This window comes from Pelophylax lessonae, assembly GCF_965119305.1.
Source record: "Pelophylax lessonae genome assembly, chromosome: 1".
Lineage (NCBI taxonomy): Eukaryota > Metazoa > Chordata > Amphibia > Anura > Ranidae > Pelophylax > Pelophylax lessonae.
Genome location: NC_138768.1, coordinates 807879002 through 807899010, shown reverse-complemented (window position 1 = coordinate 807899010; position 20009 = coordinate 807879002). Strand labels below are relative to the sequence as shown.

The 20009-nt window shown below is 49.4% G+C and overlaps 1 protein-coding gene across 2 annotated transcripts in view; it reads left to right on the top strand.

The window, feature by feature from the left end:
• Positions 1–1770: 1770 nt before the first annotated feature.
• Positions 1771–20009, top strand: part of FAM193A (family with sequence similarity 193 member A) — a 237038-nt gene continuing 218799 nt past the window's right edge. For both annotated transcript variants that reach the window (XM_082244008.1, XM_082244007.1), the window contains exon 1: positions 1771–2126. In XM_082244008.1, the coding sequence (XP_082100134.1) occupies positions 1938–2126 (189 nt within the window). In that variant the 5' untranslated portion in view covers positions 1771–1937. The remainder of the gene's footprint in view (positions 2127–20009) is intronic.

The window sequence follows — 20009 nt, the reverse complement described above, 5'->3', positions numbered from 1 at the left end:
ATCTCTCAGCCGAGGAGGCGGATCACAGGTCTGTGTCTGCTCCATTAAATAGAGCGGACACAGGGACAGCCCGCTGCTCTCTATGCGGTGGTTGGATGGAAACGAACTGCATGTCTGTTTCCATCCAATCTGCTGGACGGATGGCGAATGTATCCCCATCCGTCTGTTTTTTAGCGGATTTTATCGGAGCGGTGTCAGCCTGACACAAAGTGTCGTGTCTTAAGCTGGATACACACTATACAACTTTTGTTGTTAGATTTCCTTTAGATTTACCTTCAACTATGGAGTGCAAGGGCCTACCTAATAGCATACAAATTGAAAGTGTTTAGGTTTGTCCTCATATCATATGGTTTTGGTAAGTCTAAAGGAAAAAATTGAAAGAAAGTTGTATAGTGTGTATCCAGCTTAACCACTTGCCGACTGCCGCACGACTATTTATGTCGGCAGTCAGCCCCTCACAGGCAGAGCGACGTAGGGATACATCGCTAGTCTGTAAGGGTGTGGGGAGTGAGTCGCGCTCCCGCTCGGTCACAGACCCCCCGCGCGTGTGCCCGGCGGACCCGATGTCTGCCGGGCACTCGCGATCGTCCGTGACCGCAGGAGAAAGGCAGGCGGCTAATGTAAACAAAGCCGCCTGTCATTCTTCCCTGTGTAAGAATGAAGATCACACGTTTCTACTATGTAGGACAGTTGATCACTGTTCTTACACACACAGCCACAGCCAATCACAGTTAGAAGCACGCCCCTAGGACACACTTAACCCCTCCCTCTCCAAGACAGTTAACTCCTTCATGGCCAGTGTCATTTTTACAGTAACAGTGCATACGTATAGCGCTGATTACTGTAGTAATGTCACTGGTAACCCCAAAAGTGTCAAAAAATGTCAGTCAAGGGTCCGATCTGTCTGCCCCAATGTCGCAGTACCGAAAAAAAATCGCAGATTGCTGCCATTACACGTAAAAAAAAAAAAAAAAAAACCCAAAAATTACAAAAATCTTTCCCTTTGTTAGTAAACGCGATAACTTTTGCGCAAACCAATCAAAATACACTTTTTGCGATTTTTTTTTTTTTTTTTTTTTTTTTTTTTTACCAACATATGGTAAAAAAAATTGGCCTAAAGTGTTAAAAAATGTTGATTTTTACATTTTTTGGGGGGGAATTTCATATAAAAAAATGTGAAAAATATTGTTATTTTTGCAAAATTGACGCTCTTTTTTTGTTTATAGCGTGTGATCAAAAAATCGCACAGGCGATCAAATACCACCAAAAGAAAGCTCTGTTTGTGGGAAAAAAAGGACGTCAAATTCGTTTAGGTACAGCGTCGCATGACCGCGCAATTGTCCGTTAAAGTCACGCAGTAAAAAATCGCAAAAAAAACCCTGGTCAGGAAGGGGGTAAAAATCTTCCGGGGCTTAAGTGGTTAAGAAATATTTATTACTGCAAGCGCCACGTGTGTTTTACATGTTTCCATGTCGCTCAAGTGTGGCTGCAGCAGCAGAGGCTAAGAAAAAAAGCCTGAACAGAGGTAACTAAGGAAACTAACACTTCTAGATTTTCCCATGACATGACTTCTCTTTTGCCTTTTGAGTTCAGGTTCACTTTAAGAGCTGACAGCCACGATGCATGCTGGGATTTGTAGTTCCATCCTCTCCTCCACTTGCAGACTGTAGATTTCGCCACTGACCGCAAGATGGCATTAGCACTGGAAGTACCAGAACGTTGACGCCGAATTGCGGGCTGACGTCTGTGCGTAAGACGGGAATAGCTTTCCTCCTTGTAGTCCGCCATATTGGAGTCTAGCTCGGCTCCACTGTGGTCACTGAGTTAGGCTTGTGTAACGGCCCTGGTGAAGCGGTGAGCTGGGAGCGGACAGAGCCCGAGGCCCGGTGTAGTTCGCTGTGGATTAGGCCTTTCCTTTCCTGGTAGAGAGCGCAGACATGAGCCCGGCCGACGCCAAGAGAGGAGCCAAGCGGAGGAAGAACAAGCGGGGCGGAGGCGGCAGTAGCGGGGAGGTGAAGGCGGCGGCGCTGCGTGGACAGCACGGGGCGGTGAGCGGAGCGAGCAACGGGGGAGGCCTCATCCCCAGCCCGGCCACACACTGCACGGCAGCCCCGCCCGGAGCGGAGGTAAGAGACAAGCCGGCCTGGGCCTCAGTGTGATAGAGAGAGGAGAGAGAGCTGGAAGTGACAGACCGGCTCCTGGATTTATACCTTCCCCGGGATACCTCCCCTCCCTACCGGCCTGACCATAAACATCACCTACCGGCCTGACCATAAACATCACCTCCCTACCGGCCTGAGTATAAACATCACCTCCCTACCGGCCTGACCATAAACATCACCTCCCTACCGGCCTGACCATAAACATCACCTCCCTACCGGCCTGAGTATAAACATCACCTCCCTACCGGCCTGACCATAAACATCACCTCCCTACCGGCCTGACCATAAACATCACCTCCCTACCGGCCTGACCATAAACATCACCTCCCTACCGGCCTGAGTATAAACATCACCTACCGGCCTGAGTATAAACATCACCTCCCTACCGGCCTGAGTATAAACATCACCTCCCTACCGGCCTGAGTATAAACATCACCTCCCTACCGGCCTGACCATAAACATCACCTCCCTACCGGCCTGACCATAAACATCACCTCCCTACCGGCCTGAGTATAAACATCACCTACCGGCCTGAGTATAAACATCACCTCCCTACCGGCCTGAGTATAAACATCACCTCCCTACCGGCCTGACCATAAACATCACCTCCCTACTGGCCTGAGTATAAACATCACATCCCTACCGGCCTGAGTATAAACATCACCTCCCTACCGGCCTGAGTATAAACATCACCTCCCTACCGGCCTGAGTATAAACATCACCTCCCTACCGGCCTGGGTATAAACATCACCTCCCTACCGGCCTGGGTATAAACATCACCTCCCTACCGGCCTGACCATAAACATCACCTCCCTACCGGCCTGACCATAAACATCACCTCCCTACCGGCCTGACCATAAACATCACCTCCCTACCGGCCTGACCATAAACATTACCGGCCTGAGTATAAACATCACCTCCCTACCGGCCTGAGTATAAACATCACCTCCCTACTGGCCTGAGTATAAACATCACCTCCCTGCCGGCCTGAGTATAAACATCACCTCCCTGCCGGCCTGAGTATAAACATCACCTTCCTACCGGCCTGACCATAAACATCACCTTCCTACCGGCCTGACCATAAACATCACCTTCCTACCGGCCTGAGTATAAACATCACCTCCCTACCGGCCTGACCATAAACATCACCTCCCTACCGGCCTGACCATAAACATCACCTCCCTACCGGCCTGACCATAAACATCACCTACCGGCCTGACTATAAACATCACCTCCCTACCGGCCTGACTATAAACATCACCTCCCTACCGGCCTGACTATAAACATCACCTCCCTACCGGCCTGACTATAAACATCACCTCCCTACCGGCCTGACCATAAACATCACCTCCCTACCGGCCTGAGTATAAACATCACCTACCGGCCTGAGTATAAACATCACCTCCCTACCGGCCTGAGTATAAACATCACCTCCCTACCGGCCTGACCATAAACATCACCTCCCTACCGGCCTGAGTATAAACATCACCTCCCTACCGGCCTGACCATAAACATCACATCCCTACCGGCCTGAGTATAAACATCACCTCCCTACCGGCCTGACCATAAACATCACCTCCCTACTGGCCTGAGTATAAACATCACATCCCTACCGGCCTGAGTATAAACATCACCTCCCTACCGGCCTGAGTATAAACATCACCTCCCTACCGGCCTGAGTATAAACATCACATCCCTACCGGCCTGAGTATAAACATCACCTCCCTACCGGCCTGAGTATAAACATCACCTCCCTACCGGCCTGAGTATAAACATCACCTCCCTACCGGCCTGACCATAAACATCACCTCCCTACCGGCCTGAGTATAAACATCACCTCCCTACCGGCCTGACCATAAACATCACCTCCCTACCGGCCTGACCATAAACATCACCTACCGGCCTGACCATAAACATCACCTCCCTACCGGCCTGACTATAAACATCACCTCCCTACCGGCCTGACCATAAACATCACCTCCCTACCGGCCTGAGTATAAACATCACCTCCCTACCGGCCTGACCATAAACATCACCTCCCTGCCGGCCTGAGTATAAACATCACCTACCGGCCTGACCATAAACATCACCTTCCTACCGGCCTGACCATAAACATCACCTCCCTGCCGGCCTGAGTATAAACATCACCTACCGGCCTGACCATAAACATCACCTCCCTACCGGCCTGACCATAAACATCACCTCCCTACCGGCCTGACCATAAACATCACCTCCCTACCGGCCTGACCATAAACATCACCTCCCTACCGGCCTGACCATAAACATCACCTCCCTACCGGCCTGAGTATAAACATCACCTCCCTACCGGCCTGACCATAAACATCACCTCCCTACCGGCCTGACCATAAACATCACCTCCCTACCGGCCTGACCATAAACATCACCTCCCTACCGGCCTGAGTATAAACATCACCTCCCTACTGGCCTGACCATAAACATCACCTCCCTGCCGGCCTGAGTATAAACATCACCTCCCTGCCGGCCTGAGTATAAACATCACCTCCCTGCCGGCCTGACCATAAACATCACCTTCCTACCGGCCTGACCATAAACATCACCTTCCTACCGGCCTGAGTATAAACATCACCTCCCTACCGGCCTGACCATAAACATCACCTACCGGCCTGAGTATAAACATCACCTCCCTACCGGCCTGAGTATAAACATCACCTCCCTACCGGCCTGAGTATAAACATCACCTCCCTACCGGCCTGACCATAAACATCACATCCCTACCGGCCTGAGTATAAACATCACCTCCCTACCGGCCTGACCATAAACATCACCTCCCTACTGGCCTGAGTATAAACATCACCTCCCTACCGGCCTGAGTATAAACATCACCTCCCTACCGGCCTGAGTATAAACATCACCTCCCTACCGGCCTGAGTATAAACATCACCTCCCTACCGGCCTGGGTATAAACATCACCTCCCTACCGGCCTGGGTATAAACATCACCTCCCTACCGGCCTGGGTATAAACATCACCTCCCTACCGGCCTGGGTATAAACATCACCTCCCTACCGGCCTGGGTATAAACATCACCTCCCTACCGGCCTGACCATAAACATCACCTCCCTACCGGCCTGACCATAAACATCACCTCCCTACCGGCCTGACCATAAACATCACCTCCCTACCGGCCTGACCATAAACATTACCGGCCTGAGTATAAACATCACCTCCCTACCGGCCTTAGTATAAACATCACCTCCCTACTGGCCTGAGTATAAACATCACCTCCCTGCCGGCCTGAGTATAAACATCACCTCCCTGCCGGCCTGAGTATAAACATCACCTTCCTACCGGCCTGACCATAAACATCACCTTCCTACCGGCCTGAGTATAAACATCACCTCCCTACCGGCCTGACCATAAACATCACCTCCCTACCGGCCTGACCATAAACATCACCTCCCTACCGGCCTGACCATAAACATCACCTCCCGGCCTGACTATAAACATCACCTCCCTACCGGCCTGACTATAAACATCACCTCCCTACCGGCCTGACTATAAACATCACCTCCCTACCGGCCTGACCATAAACATCACCTCCCTACCGGCCTGAGTATAAACATCACCTCCCTACCGGCCTGACCATAAACATCACCTCCCTGCCGGCCTGAGTATAAACATCACCTACCGGCCTGAGTATAAACATCACCTCCCTACCGGCCTGAGTATAAACATCACCTCCCTACCGGCCTGACCATAAACATCACCTCCCTACCGGCCTGAGTATAAACATCACCTCCCTACCGGCCTGACCATAAACATCACCTCCCTACTGGCCTGAGTATAAACATCACATCCCTACCGGCCTGAGTATAAACATCACCTCCCTACCGGCCTGAGTATAAACATCACCTCCCTACCGGCCTGAGTATAAACATCACCTCCCTACCGGCCTGAGTATAAACATCACCTCCCTACCGGCCTGGGTATAAACATCACCTCCCTACCGGCCTGACCATAAACATCACCTCCCTACCGGCCTGACCATAAACATCACCTCCCTACCGGCCTGACCATAAACATCACCTCCCTACCGGCCTGACCATAAACATCACCTCCCTACCGGCCTGACCATAAACATTACCGGCCTGAGTATAAACATCACCTCCCTACCGGCCTGAGTATAAACATCACCTCCCTACTGGCCTGAGTATAAACATCACCTCCCTGCCGGCCTGAGTATAAACATCACCTCCCTGCCGGCCTGAGTATAAACATCACCTTCCTACCGGCCTGACCATAAACATCACCTTCCTACCGGCCTGAGTATAAACATCACCTCCCTACCGGCCTGACCATAAACATCACCTCCCTACCGGCCTGACCATAAACATCACCTCCCTACCGGCCTGACCATAAACATCACCTACCGGCCTGACCATAAACATCACCTCCCTACCGGCCTGACTATAAACATCACCTCCCTACCGGCCTGACTATAAACATCACCTCCCTACCGGCCTGACCATAAACATCACCTCCCTACCGGCCTGAGTATAAACATCACCTCCCTACCGGCCTGACCATAAACATCACCTCCCTGCCGGCCTGAGTATAAACATCACCTACCGGCCTGACCATAAACATCACCTTCCTACCGGCCTGACCATAAACATCACCTCCCTGCCGGCCTGAGTATAAACATCACCTACCGGCCTGACCATAAACATCACCTCCCTACCGGCCTGACCATAAACATCACCTCCCTACCGGCCTGACCATAAACATCACCTCCCTACCGGCCTGACCATAAACATCACCTCCCTACCGGCCTGACCATAAACATCACCTCCCTACCGGCCTGAGTATAAACATCACCTCCCTACCGGCCTGACCATAAACATCACCTCCCTACCGGCCTGACCATAAACATCACCTCCCTACCGGCCTGACCATAAACATCACCTCCCTACCGGCCTGAGTATAAACATCACCTCCCTACTGGCCTGACCATAAACATCACCTCCCTGCCGGCCTGAGTATAAACATCACCTCCCTGCCGGCCTGACCATAAACATCACCTTCCTACCGGCCTGACCATAAACATCACCTTCCTACCGGCCTGAGTATAAACATCACCTCCCTACCGGCCTGACCATAAACATCACCTACCGGCCTGAGTATAAACATCACCTCCCTACCGGCCTGAGTATAAACATCACCTCCCTACCGGCCTGAGTATAAACATCACCTCCCTACCGGCCTGAGTATAAACATCACCTCCCTGCCGGCCTGAGTATAAACATCACCTCCCTGCCGGCCTGAGTATAAACATCACCTCCCTGCCGGCCTGAGTATAAACATCACCTCCCTGCCGGCCTGAGTATAAACATCACCTCCCTGCCGGCCTGAGTATAAACATCACCTACCGGCCTGACCATAAACATCACCTCCCTACCGGCCTGACCATAAACATCACCTTCCTACCGGCCTATTCCCACCCCTCCTACCAGCCTGAGTATAAACATCACCTCCCTACCGGCCTGACCATAAACATCACCTCCCTAACGGCCTGAGTATAAACATCCCCTTCCTACCGGCCTGACCATAAACGTCACCTCCCTACCGGCCTGAGTATAAACATCACCTCCCTACCGGCCTGAGTATAAACATCACCTCCCTACCGGCCGGAGTATAAACGTCACCTGCCTACCGGCCGGAGTATAAACGTCACCTCCCTATTGGCCGGAGTATAAACGTCACCTCCCTACCGGCCTGAGTATAAACATCACCTCCCTACCGGCCTGAGTATAAACATCACCTCCCTACCGGCCTGAGTATAAACATCACCTCCCTACCGGCCTGACCATAAACATCACCTCCCTACCGGCCTGAGTATAAACATCACCTCCCTACCGGCCTGAGTATAAACATCACCTCCCTACCGGCCTGAGTATAAACATCACCTCCCTACCGGCCTGAGTATAAACATCACCTCCCTACCGGCCTGAGTATAAACATCACCTCCCTACCGGCCTGAGTATAAACATCACCTCCCTACCGGCCTGACCATAAACATCACCTCCCTACCGGCCTGACCATAAACATCACCTCCCTACCGGCCTGACCATAAACATCACCTCCCTACCGGCCTGAGTATAAACATGGCCTCTCTATCTGCCTGAGTATAAACATGGCCTCCCTACCGGCCTGAGTATAAACATGGCCTCCCTACCGGCCTGAGTATAAACATGGCCTCCCTACCGGCCTGAGTATAAACATGGCCTCCCTACCGGCCTGAGTATAAACATGGCCTCCCTACCGGCCTGAGTATAAACTTGGCCTCCCTACCGGCCTGAGTATAAACATGGCCTCCCTACCGGCCTGAGTATAAACTTGGCCTCCCTACCGGCCTGAGTATAAACTTGGCCTCCCTACCGGCCTGAGTATAAACTTGGCCTCCCTACCGGCCTGAGTATAAACTTGGCCTCCCTACCGGCCTGAGTATAAACATGGCCTCCCTACCGGCCTGAGTATAAACATGGCCTCCCCACCGGCCTGAGTATAAACATGGCCTCCCCACCGGCCTGAGTATAAACATGGCCTCCCCACCGGCCTGAGTATAAACGTGGCCTCCCTATCGGCCTGAGTATAAACGTCACCTGCCTACCGGCCAGAGTATAAACGTCACCTCCCTATCGGCCGGAGTATAAACGTCACCTCCCTACCGGCCTGAGTATAAACATCACCTCCCTACCGGCCTGAGTATAAACATCACCTCCCTACCGGCCTGAGTATAAACATCACCTCCCTACCGGCCTGAGTATAAACATCACCTCCCTACCGGCCTGAGTATAAACATCACCTCCCTACCGGCCTGAGTATAAACATCACCTCCCTACCGGCCTGACCATAAACATCACCTCCCTACCGGCCTGACCATAAACATCACCTCCCTACCGGCCTGAGTATAAACATGGCCTCCCTATCGGCCTGAGTATAAACATGGCCTCCCTACCGGCCTGAGTATAAACATGGCCTCCCTACCGGCCTGAGTATAAACATGGCCTCCCTACCGGCCTGAGTATAAACATGGCCTCCCTACCGGCCTGAGTATAAACATGGCCTCCCTACCGGCCTGAGTATAAACATGGCCTCCCTACCGGCCTGAGAATAAACATGGCCTCCCTACCGGCCTGAGAATAAACATGGCCTCCCTACCGGCCTGAGAATAAACATCGCCTTCTTACCCGCCTGAGAATAAACATCGCCTCCTTACCCGCCTGAGAATAAACATCGCCTCCTTACCCGCCTGAGAATAAACATCGCTTCCCTGCCGGCCTGACCATAAACCTCCCCTTCCCTACTGGCCTGAGTATAAACATCACCTCCTTATACGCCCCCTGTACCGGCCCCGTACTCCTCCTCCTACATACGCCCCCTGTACCGGCCCCGTACTCTTCCTACTACATACGCCCCCTGTACCTGCCCCGTACTCCTCCTACATACGCCCCCTGTACCTGCCCCGTACTCCTCCTACATACGCCCCCTGTACCGGCCCCGTACTCCTCCTAAAAACGCCCCCTGTACCGGCTCCGTACTCCTCCTCCTACATACGCCCCCTGTACCGGCCCCGTACTCTTCCTACTACATACGCCCCCTGTACCTGCCCCGTACTCCTCCTACATACGCCCCCTGTACCTGCCCCGTACTCCTCCTACATACGCCCCCTGTACCGACCCGTACTCCTCCTAAAAACGCCCCCTGTACCGGCTCCGTACTCCTCCTCCAACATACGCCCCCTGTACCGGCTCCGTACTCCTCCTCCTACAAACGCCCCCTGTACCGGCTCCGTACTCCTCCTACATAAGCCCCCTGTACCGGCCCTGTACTCCTCCTACTACATACGCCCCCTGTACCGGCCCCGTACTCCTCCTACTACATACGCCCCCTGTACCGGCCCCGTACTCCTCCTACATACGCCCCCTGTACCTGCCCCGTACTCCTCCTACATACGCCCCCTGTACCTGCCCCGTACTCCTCCTACATACGCCCCCTGTGCCGGCCCCGTACTCCTCCTCCTACATACGCCCCCTGTGCCGGCCCCGTACTCCTCCTCCTACATACGCCCCCTGTGCCGGCCCCGTACTCCTCCTACATACGCCCCCTGTACCGGCCCGTACTCCTCCTCCTACATACGCCCCCCTGTACCGGCCCCATACTACTCCTACTCCTCCTACATACGCCCCCTGTACCGGCCCCGTACTCCTCCTCCTACATACTCCCCCTGTACCGGCCCCGTACTCCTCCTACTACATACGCCCCCTGTGCCGGCCCCGTACTCCTCCTACATACGCCCCCTGTGCCGGCCCCGTACTCCTCCTTCTACATACGCCCCCTGTGCCGGCCCCGTACTCCTCCTACATACGCCCCCTGTACCGGCCCCGTACTCCTCCTACATACGCCCCCCTGTACCGGCCCCGTACTACTCCTACTCCTCCTACATACGCCCCCTGTACCGGCCCCGTACTCCTCCTCCTACATACGCCCCCTGTACCGGCCCCGTACTACTCCTCCTACATACGCCCCCTGTACCGGCCCCGTACTCCTCCTCCTACATACGCCCCCCTGTACCGGCCCCGTACTACTCCTACTCCTCCTACATACGCCCCCTGTACCGGCCCCGTACTCCTCCTCCTACATAATCCCCCTGTACCGGCCCCGTACTTCTCCTCCTACATACGCCCCCTGTACCGGCCCCGTACTACTCCTCCTCCTCCTACATACGCCCCCTGTACCGGCCCCGTACTCCTCCTCCTACATACGCCCCCTGTACCGGCCCCGTACTCCTCCTCCTACATAATCCCCCTGTACCGGCCCCGTACTTCTCCTCCTACATACGCCCCCTGTACCGGCCCCGTACTCCTCCTCCTACTTACGCCCCCTGTACCGGCCCCGTACTCCTCCTCCTACATACTCCCCCTGTACCGGCCCCGTACTCCTCCTCCTACATACGCCCCCTGTACCGGCCCCGTTTTCCTCCTCCTACATACTCCCCCTGTACCGGCCCCGTTTTCCTCCTCCTACATACGCCCCTTGTACCAGCCTGTGCCTAATTCTATTATACGGGGGGCTGTGTGCTCAGAGTGCCGGACATGTAAGAGCAGAACCTTGGCCTGATGGTCTGTACACGCTGTCCAATTTCCTTTGTATGGTATACTTGTCATAGTGGTGCCCTGGCCTGATCTCTTTACATCCAGCTGCCGCCTTTGTATTTCATATATGTCTTGTGTGCCCTCACTGCTCTCTACATGTTATAGCAAGAGCCCTGGTTTGATGCTCTGTATACCTTTGCCCAATCTTCTGTGTATGAGAGCCCTGTCATAGCGCTCTATTTACATCCAGCTTTCTTGTGTGTATGCTCTACATGTCCTGTCACTGCTGTTCTGTACATGTTCTAGCAGAGCCTTGGCCTGATGCTGTGCATACCTCTGCCAGTCTTCAGTGTATGGTATACATGTATTTGTTCAGGGTGCCTTCACCGCTGTTTTATACTTCACGTGCCATTCTTGGCCCTGATGTTTTGTGTTGTACTTGTCATAGCAGAGCGCAGTGTATGTCATATATATTCTGTGCTCCCTCTTTGCTGGTATCCATGTTTGTGTATTAGTGTGCTGCAGCTGTATACTTCTGGGCCAGGCCTGTATACCATTACTGCAGCCTAGTGCTGGGCTGTAGATGTTCTAGAATGTATTTGGCCTAATACTTTGCAGTCTTTTCTCTTCCTCTTCTGTTTAAACCAGGGACAGGCAACCTTTGGCACTGCAGCTGCTGTGGAACTACAATTCCCATTATGGTTTCCAGGATTGACATTCACAGGAATGACTTGCATGAGGCAACTTCCGAACTCCATCTGTGATGAAACTACAAATCCCATCTTGCCTGTGGGAATCATGCCTGTTACTCAATCTTGCAGTGCCTCCTGGGACTTGTTCCAAAACATCTGGAGTGTTGAGATTGCCTACCTCCGCTCTACGTTATAACTGTGGGGGTGCTTTTCTAGGTCCTAAGATGTGTGCGCTCATTGCACCTGTGTGTGGTAACGTACCCATATCCATAATCCTATTAATGTGAACAGCGTGTTACCATTCCCTTTATTAGTTATAGTAATCAGGAGCTTCATGTCCCTCCTTGTAGTGCACTACTCTTCTTATACTCATAAAGCCCCTTTCACATGGAAAGGACTCCGCTATGATCAGCAGAGGATCTGTCTGCTGATAACCCTGCAGATCAGAGCGGGTGGATGACGGTTCCGTGTCTGCTCAGTTTATGCAAAGCCGACGTGAACAGAGCCCACTCTGCTCTATGGACCAGTGGGTGAAGACAGACTCTGTTGTCCATTTACACCTGACTGCCCTCCGAAATGCCTAGACGAGGAAGACGGATCCCCTTCCGTTTTTATTTTAGCGGATCGGATTGGAGGTATGCGGGTGTATATGGACACAAGTCTATTTACACCTGCTGGTCCATAGGGGTAAATGGAAGGTCCAATCGGGTCCAGCTGAAAAACCGACAGATGGACCTGATCAGACCCTTCATATGAAAGTCTTCATATAAACACAGTATTGTGGTGACATTAATAGCCGGTTCACACTGGGGCGACTTGTCAGGCGACTTGGTTGCCTGACAAGTTGCCGTGGGTCGCCTGCCATAGATTAGCACAGTACCTGTTCTAATAGGAGCGACACAAGTCGCTCCGACTTAGAAAAAGGGTCCTGTACTACTTTGGGGTGACCTGGAGCGACCTGCATTGACTTCAATGATATGAAGTCCGTGCATGTCGCTCCGAGGTCGCGGTGCGCACTGTGCACCGCGACTTCACAGGTCGCCCCAGCAAGTCGGATCGCCTCAGTGTGAACCGGCTCTAAAGAGGAGCTCCAGTCTCCTGTCAAAAATTAAAAGAAACTCTTAAAATAAACAGCCAATCACCTGTCCCACGGTCCAACAGTATATTTACCCCAGCCGGTTTCACCTGTGGTCTTCTTTCCTCGGCACTGTCCACCCTGCTGTGACAGCTTGCGGCCTCAGAGTTGGGTGCCCACTGCCCATGCATGAGTAGCAGTGCCAATTGTGAATGGTCCCGTAGTCTTCTGGTACCTGTCACGTGTCTCAGAAGACTGCGGGGGAGGGGAGGGAGGAGAACTTCCTTTTGCCTAGGTGGTTGGAGTGGAAGTGGGAGCAGTACCTGTCAAAATTTGTCACCCAAAACCTTTCCCCTATTGAGTGGAGCTCTGCTTTAAGTAGGCTTTTCTTTCATCTTATGGAATGTATTCCCTTACATTAAATACCTTTTATTTTTTATTTTTTTCCGCCATGACGTGGACAGCGTAATATACACTGTATTGTCAAAGTATTGGGACACCTGCCCTCTACATGAAATTTATTGACGTCTAATGCCTCGTACACACACAACGATTATCGGCCGACCGATCGTCCGACTTTTGTCCAGTGTTATTGTGTTGGTTGGAATGTGCCTAGACTGCACACGAATTTTCTCGGCCAACAACAACCAACTTCTGAAGTGATGTCATGTGCTGGTTTACTTTCCGTGTGTTTTTTCTTCTCTGAGCATGCCCAGTCTTGCTCATCAGATTTTTGTCTGCCGAAATCTGTAGTGACTGACGGAAAATCAGCCGTTGTGTTGACGGCCAACAAAAATTTTATAGCCTGCACACCAGATTTTTTTCGTCCGAAAAGTCGGAGTCGGTTGTCGGAAGCATCATACTAACAAGCCGAAAATCGGCCGATCGGACGTTGGCCGAAAATTCCCGGCCAATAATCGATGCGTGTTTACGGGGCATTAGTCTGTAGGGTTCAATATTTAGTTGGCCCACCCTTTGCAGCTATAACAGCTTCAACTTCTCTGGGAAGGCTGTCCACAAGGTTTAGGAGTGTGTCTATGGGAATGTTTGACCATTCTTCCAGAAGCGCTTTTGTGAGTTCAGGCACTGATGTTGGACAAGAAGGCCTGGCTCCCAGTCTCCGCTCTAATTAATCCCAAAGGTACTCTATAGGCTTTGGGGTCAGGACTTTGTGCAGGCCAGTCAAATTCCTCCACCCCAAACTTCGCTCATCCAAAAAAAAGAAATCAAAGCACAAGGGATATAACTTGCCCTCAGTGTGACTTGTTCCTTGTGCTGTCCTCCTTTTAGTGTGCAGGGATTTATAGTTCTAACTAGCTGTCACAGGTTCCCATTAAGGGTGTCTGACTATGCTAACCTTTTCCACCCAGCTGCTCCATTCATAGTTACTACAGCTCTGTGAATGAAACATGATCTATGAATGGAGGACAGGCAGAGGATTGAAAGGTCCGCCCCTCCATTCATAGGTTTTCCCTCTTCCTTATGGCAGAGTGAGAAGGCCCTTCTTTGAGCTGTCTAGTGTGTGGTTCTGTAAGGAAGGATCTTGAAAACTTCAGCAGTGTGATACAATGATTGAATCAGTTGGCACAGGCCCACAATGCATTGCTGGATAACCAGTCTCCACTTCAGGACACTCAGGGCAGAGAGAGTTGTGTGCCGGATGTTTTTGTTTCCAAAAGAAGCTTTTATAGAGGAGCTTCCAGTGTATTTTAGAGAGTTCAGTTCATATTGAGTTATTTGTAATGTTTAGGAGAAATTATAGCAGCTTACCTGGGCACCACTTCTTAACCACTTTACCACCGGAGGATTTTGCTGTCTTACGTCACGCCACTTTTTGCGATTTGGCACTTTGCGACTTTAACTGGCAATTGCGCGGTCGTGCAACGCTGTACCCAAATGAAATTTACGTCCTTTTTTTCCCACAAACAGAGCTTTATTTTGGTGGTATTTGATCACCTGTGTGATTTTTACTTTTTGCGCTATAAACAAAAAAAGAGCATAATTTTTGAAAAAATAACCATATTTTTCAAATTTTTTTATATGAAATTCCCCTCAAAAAAAATGTAAAAATCAAAATTTTTTAAATTTTTGGCCAATTTGTTTTCTGCTACCTATGTTTGGTAAAAAAATCGCAATAAGCGTATTTTGATTGGTTTGCGCAAAAGTTATTGCGTTTACTAACTAAGGGAAAGATTTCTGTCATTTTTGGTGTTTTTTTTTTTTTGTAATGGTGGCGATCTGCGATTTTTTTTTTTTTTTTGCGGGACTGCGACATTGCGGTGGGCAGATCGGACCCCTGACTGAAATTCTTGACACTTTTGGGGGTACCAGTGACATTACTACAGTAATCAGTGCTATAAATATGCACTGTTACTGTAAATATGACGCTGGCAGGGAAGGGGTTAACTTTTATTGGTGATCAAGGGGTTAATGTATGCCTGGTGCTTACTGACGTGTGTGGGGGGAGGTGACTGTGTGACACAGGGACAGATCGAGGGTTCAGCTATGCTGAACCCTGCAATCTGACCCTGCCTGTCACTTGGGATCCGCCCGCTTGTGTTTACACAAGCGGGCGGATCTCCACACTCGATTCCCCGACGATCGCCTAGAAGGGGGAGTGTCTGCCGACGTAGTACTACGTCGTCAGACCTACAAGAGCCACTTTGCCGCAGTACAGCTCTAGTGAGCAGACGGCAAGTGGTTAAAAAACTTGTCTGTCTTCATTGAGCTGGTTCAAAGATCTCTGCCCCAGGTTTTCTCTTCTGGGGTGGGGGTTGCTTTGTGAGGTCCCATGGAACCACTCTTGCATGCACACTGTAGGAGAGAGACCAAAGCTGGTGTCTGGACACTGCCACCATGCATATGCAGCAACTGAGGACCAGATAATGCATGCGGGGCTGCACCTAGGAGGGAAAAACTGGATATGCTGTTAACATTGCAGACTCTGCGGCACAAAGCAACCCTGAGGCTGTGCTAATAAGCACACCAGATTGTTAATATTTGTGAACATTTTTATAAGCAAACATGCATTGCATTCTCCTTTGTTCTGTTGGGCTGTATATACATGCCTTGAAAAAGTATTCATACCTCTTGAAATTTCCACATTTTGTCATATTGCAACCAAAAACGTAATTGTCTTTTATTGGAATTTTATGTAATTGATCCAACACAAAGTGACACATAGTTGTGAAGTGGAAGAAAAATGAACGGTTTTCCATATTTATTTTATAAATATGGGAAAAGTGTGGCGTGCATTTGTATTAAGCCTCCTTTACTCTGGTACCACTAACTAAAACCTAGTAGAACCAATTGCCTTCAGAAGTCACCTAATTAGTAAATAGAGTCCACCTATGTGTAATTTTAATCTCAGTATAAATACAGCTGTTCTGTGAAGCCCTCAGAGGTTTGTTAGAGAACCTTAAGCAAACTAACCGCATCATGAAGGCCAATAAACATCAGACGGGTCAGGGATAAAGTTGTAGAGAAGATTAATGCAAGGATAGGTTTTAAAAAAAAAAAAATATCCCAAGCTTTGAACATCTCATGGATCACTGTTCAATCCATCATCCGAAAATGGAAAGAGTATGGCACAACTGCAAACCTACCAAGACATGGCTGCCAACCTAAACTGACAGGTCGGGCAAGGAAAGAATTAATCAGAGAAGCAGCTAAGAGGCCCATGGTAACTCTGGAGGAGCTGCAGAGATCCACAGCTCAGGTGGGAGAATCTGTCCACAGGACAACTATCAGTTGTGCACTCCACAAATCTGGCCTTTACGGAAGTGTGGCAAGAAGAAAGACATTGGTGAAAGAAAGCCTTAATTCCTGCTTGCAGTTTGGGAGAAGTGCTCTGGTCAGATGAGACCAAATTTAACTTTTTGGCCTAAAAGCAAAACGCTATGTGTGGTGGGAAACTAACACTGCATGTCACTCTGAACACACCATCCCCACCGTGAAACATGGTGGTTGCAGCATTATGTTGTGGGGATGCCTTTTCTTCAGCAGGGATGGGGAAGCTGGCCAGAGATAATAGGAAGATGGATGGAGCCAAATACAGGGCAATCTTAGAAGAAAACCTGTTAGAGTCTGCAAAGACTTGAGCCTGGGGGGAGGAGTTTCTCCTTCCAGCAGGACAATGACCCTCAGACCCTCAACATACAGTCAGAGCTACAATGGAATAGTTTAGATCAAAGCATATTCATGTGTTAGAATGGCCCAGTCAAAGTCCAGACCTAAATCCAGTTGAGACTCTGTGGAAAGACTTGAAAATTGCTATTCACAGATGCTCTCCATCCACTATGACAGAAGTTAAAGTGGAGCGGTTCTTCAAAGTATTGACTCAGGGGGGCTGAAAACAAACGCACGCCACACTTTTCACATATTTTTTTGTAAAAAATGTTGATATCTATTTATTTATCATTTTCCTTCCACTTCACATTTATGTGCCACTTTGTGTTGGTCTATCACATAAAAGCCCAATAAAATACATTTTCGTTTTTTGGTTGTAACCTGACAAAATGTGGAAAATTTCAAGGGGTATGAATACTTTTTCAAGGCATTGTAGATCTGGTAAAAAAAAATCAGGGTTTAACACTTAAGTGCCGGTTCACACTGGAACGCGGTATGGGAAACCCATGTTCTGTACGCGTTTCCTGCACCGTGTTACTAATGCACTAGGTGTGCGATCTGCTGCATGTGTCAGTAGAATTCCTAATGACACCCTGAATGCAGATGGCAAACAGTGTGTGTCTGCACCAGATCGCATGGTACCGCAGTACCATGCAATCTAGTTGCAGTGTGTTATTAAAAGAAGTGCATGCACTACTTTTTGGTGCGATTACAGCCCATTCAAATGAATAGGATGAAAATCGCATCGCACAGGATGCAGAGCGTGTTCTGTGAGATTCCTGGTGGGAACCGGCACTTAGAAAAAGATGATTTTCAGTAAGCCTTCACATTTTACCTGCTTGATATTGCACTTTTTTAATGTCAAGTTTATATAATCGTGAACTTATTGGAAAATGGGAAATTTACCAACAATTCAGCTTCCTGGCCACTGAGATTCTCCCTAAACTTTCATAAAATGATTCATTTTCAGCACAAGAAATCGGGCTGGCTCTTTTTCCCACCTAAAAACACATTTTACTAGCTCACCTCTACTACGTATGTTACAGTATGTCCTAAGAGTGAAGGGTTAAGCACAAGCTGATGGCTGCCAAAAGGCCAATTCCAATAGCAGCCATCAGCTTGTGCTCTTTCTTCAGCTGGCTGTTGGCTGTAAAGTGAAAGTGGTCCAAAAGCTATATAGGGTCAGTCATAGTCACAGTGCAGGCATCGCAGTTACCCAAACACCCCCCCCCCCACCCTTTTACCAGGAGTCCGAGACAACATCACAAGGCTTCAACATGGTGGTCGGGAGGAGACCAAAGAACATCTGGTCTTCAGTCTCCCCTTCCAGGAATGAAACTGGAAGCGATTGTTGATTTCCTTCCTTCTGTTGTCTTCTGGCTGATACAGCCAGACAAGCATGTAACTGAGCAGATCATGGCCAATGTCTCCATAAAGAGTACCTGTCACCTGCTCAATGCGATCCTGTGGGTTTAACCACTTGTGATAGAAATAAAATAAAATAAAAATGTTAAATATTAAAAAAAAAATGTTATTTAACCACTTGACCTCTGGAAGATTTAACCCCCACCCCTTCATGGTCAGGCCATTTTTTAAAAATGTTTTTTTGCAATACAGCACTGCTTTACTTTTAACTGACAATTGCGCCGTCACGCAACATTGTACCCAAATAAAATGTCTTTTTTTCCCCTACAAATACAGCTCTTTTGGTGGTATTTGATCACCTCTCCTCTAGAAGCAAAAAAAAATCAACCTTTTAAAAAATATATATTTTTTACTTTCTGCTAGAAAACCTATCCAATAAAAAAAATATAATATATATTTATTATTTTATATATTAAATATATAAATTTAGGCCAATATGTATTCTGCTACATATTTTTGTTTAAAAAAAAAAATCCCAGTAAGTGTATATTGATTTGCGGGAACATTATAGCGTCTACAAACAGTGGGGTATATTTATGACATTTTTTATTTATTTATACTAGTAATGGTGGCTATCAGTGACTTATAGTGGGACTGCGATATAGTGGCGGACAATCTGACACTTTTGACACTTTGTGGGAACTAGCGACACTAATACAGGGATCAGTGCACTGTACACTGTTACTGTACTAATGACACTGCCTGGGAAGGGATTAAACATCTAGAGCGATCAAAGGGTTAAGTGCCTAGCCAATTCTTGCATACTGTGTGTGTGTGCTGCTTTAACTAGGAGTAATTGATCCTAGCCCCTCCTTTGCAGGAACAGAGAATTAATTCCTCTCCTCCACACCCCCCTCCCCTCCCGTGTTTCTTACCGACAAGCAGTATAAGTCTGTTTGCCATTTCCTTAAGCAAGGTAGGTGGGGTCGTTCAGTGGGAGTGATCAGGAGATTGTCGATTTTGGAGAGGACCCGTGGCAGGTTTTCTTTATCTGAATAATATTCCTCCAAGATAATCAAGTTGCGACTAAAAGCCCTTGGGTTAGATATAGAGTGTAGTTAGTGGTGTAGTTGAAGAGCAAAGCTCTCCAGAAAGTAAGTTGAAAGGGCCCTTGGTTTTCCATAAGCTTTTTAATGGAGGGCCAATGCTCTGCGTTTAAGAAGTGAGATGCTTGGAAATGCCCACTTTTGTGGAGCACCTGAAATGTCTGCTCCTGGAGGACCGGAAGGAAATTCAGATTTCCCAGTATTGGTAATAAAGGGGAGTCCATTGTGGAAAGGGAAGTTTGTTTAAAAAGGATTGAGGTTATGCGAGTCGAGGGTCCCAATGAGGGATGTGTTTTTAAGGAACAAGGTAGGGCTTCATAGCACCACGGGGCGCCATTTAATGGG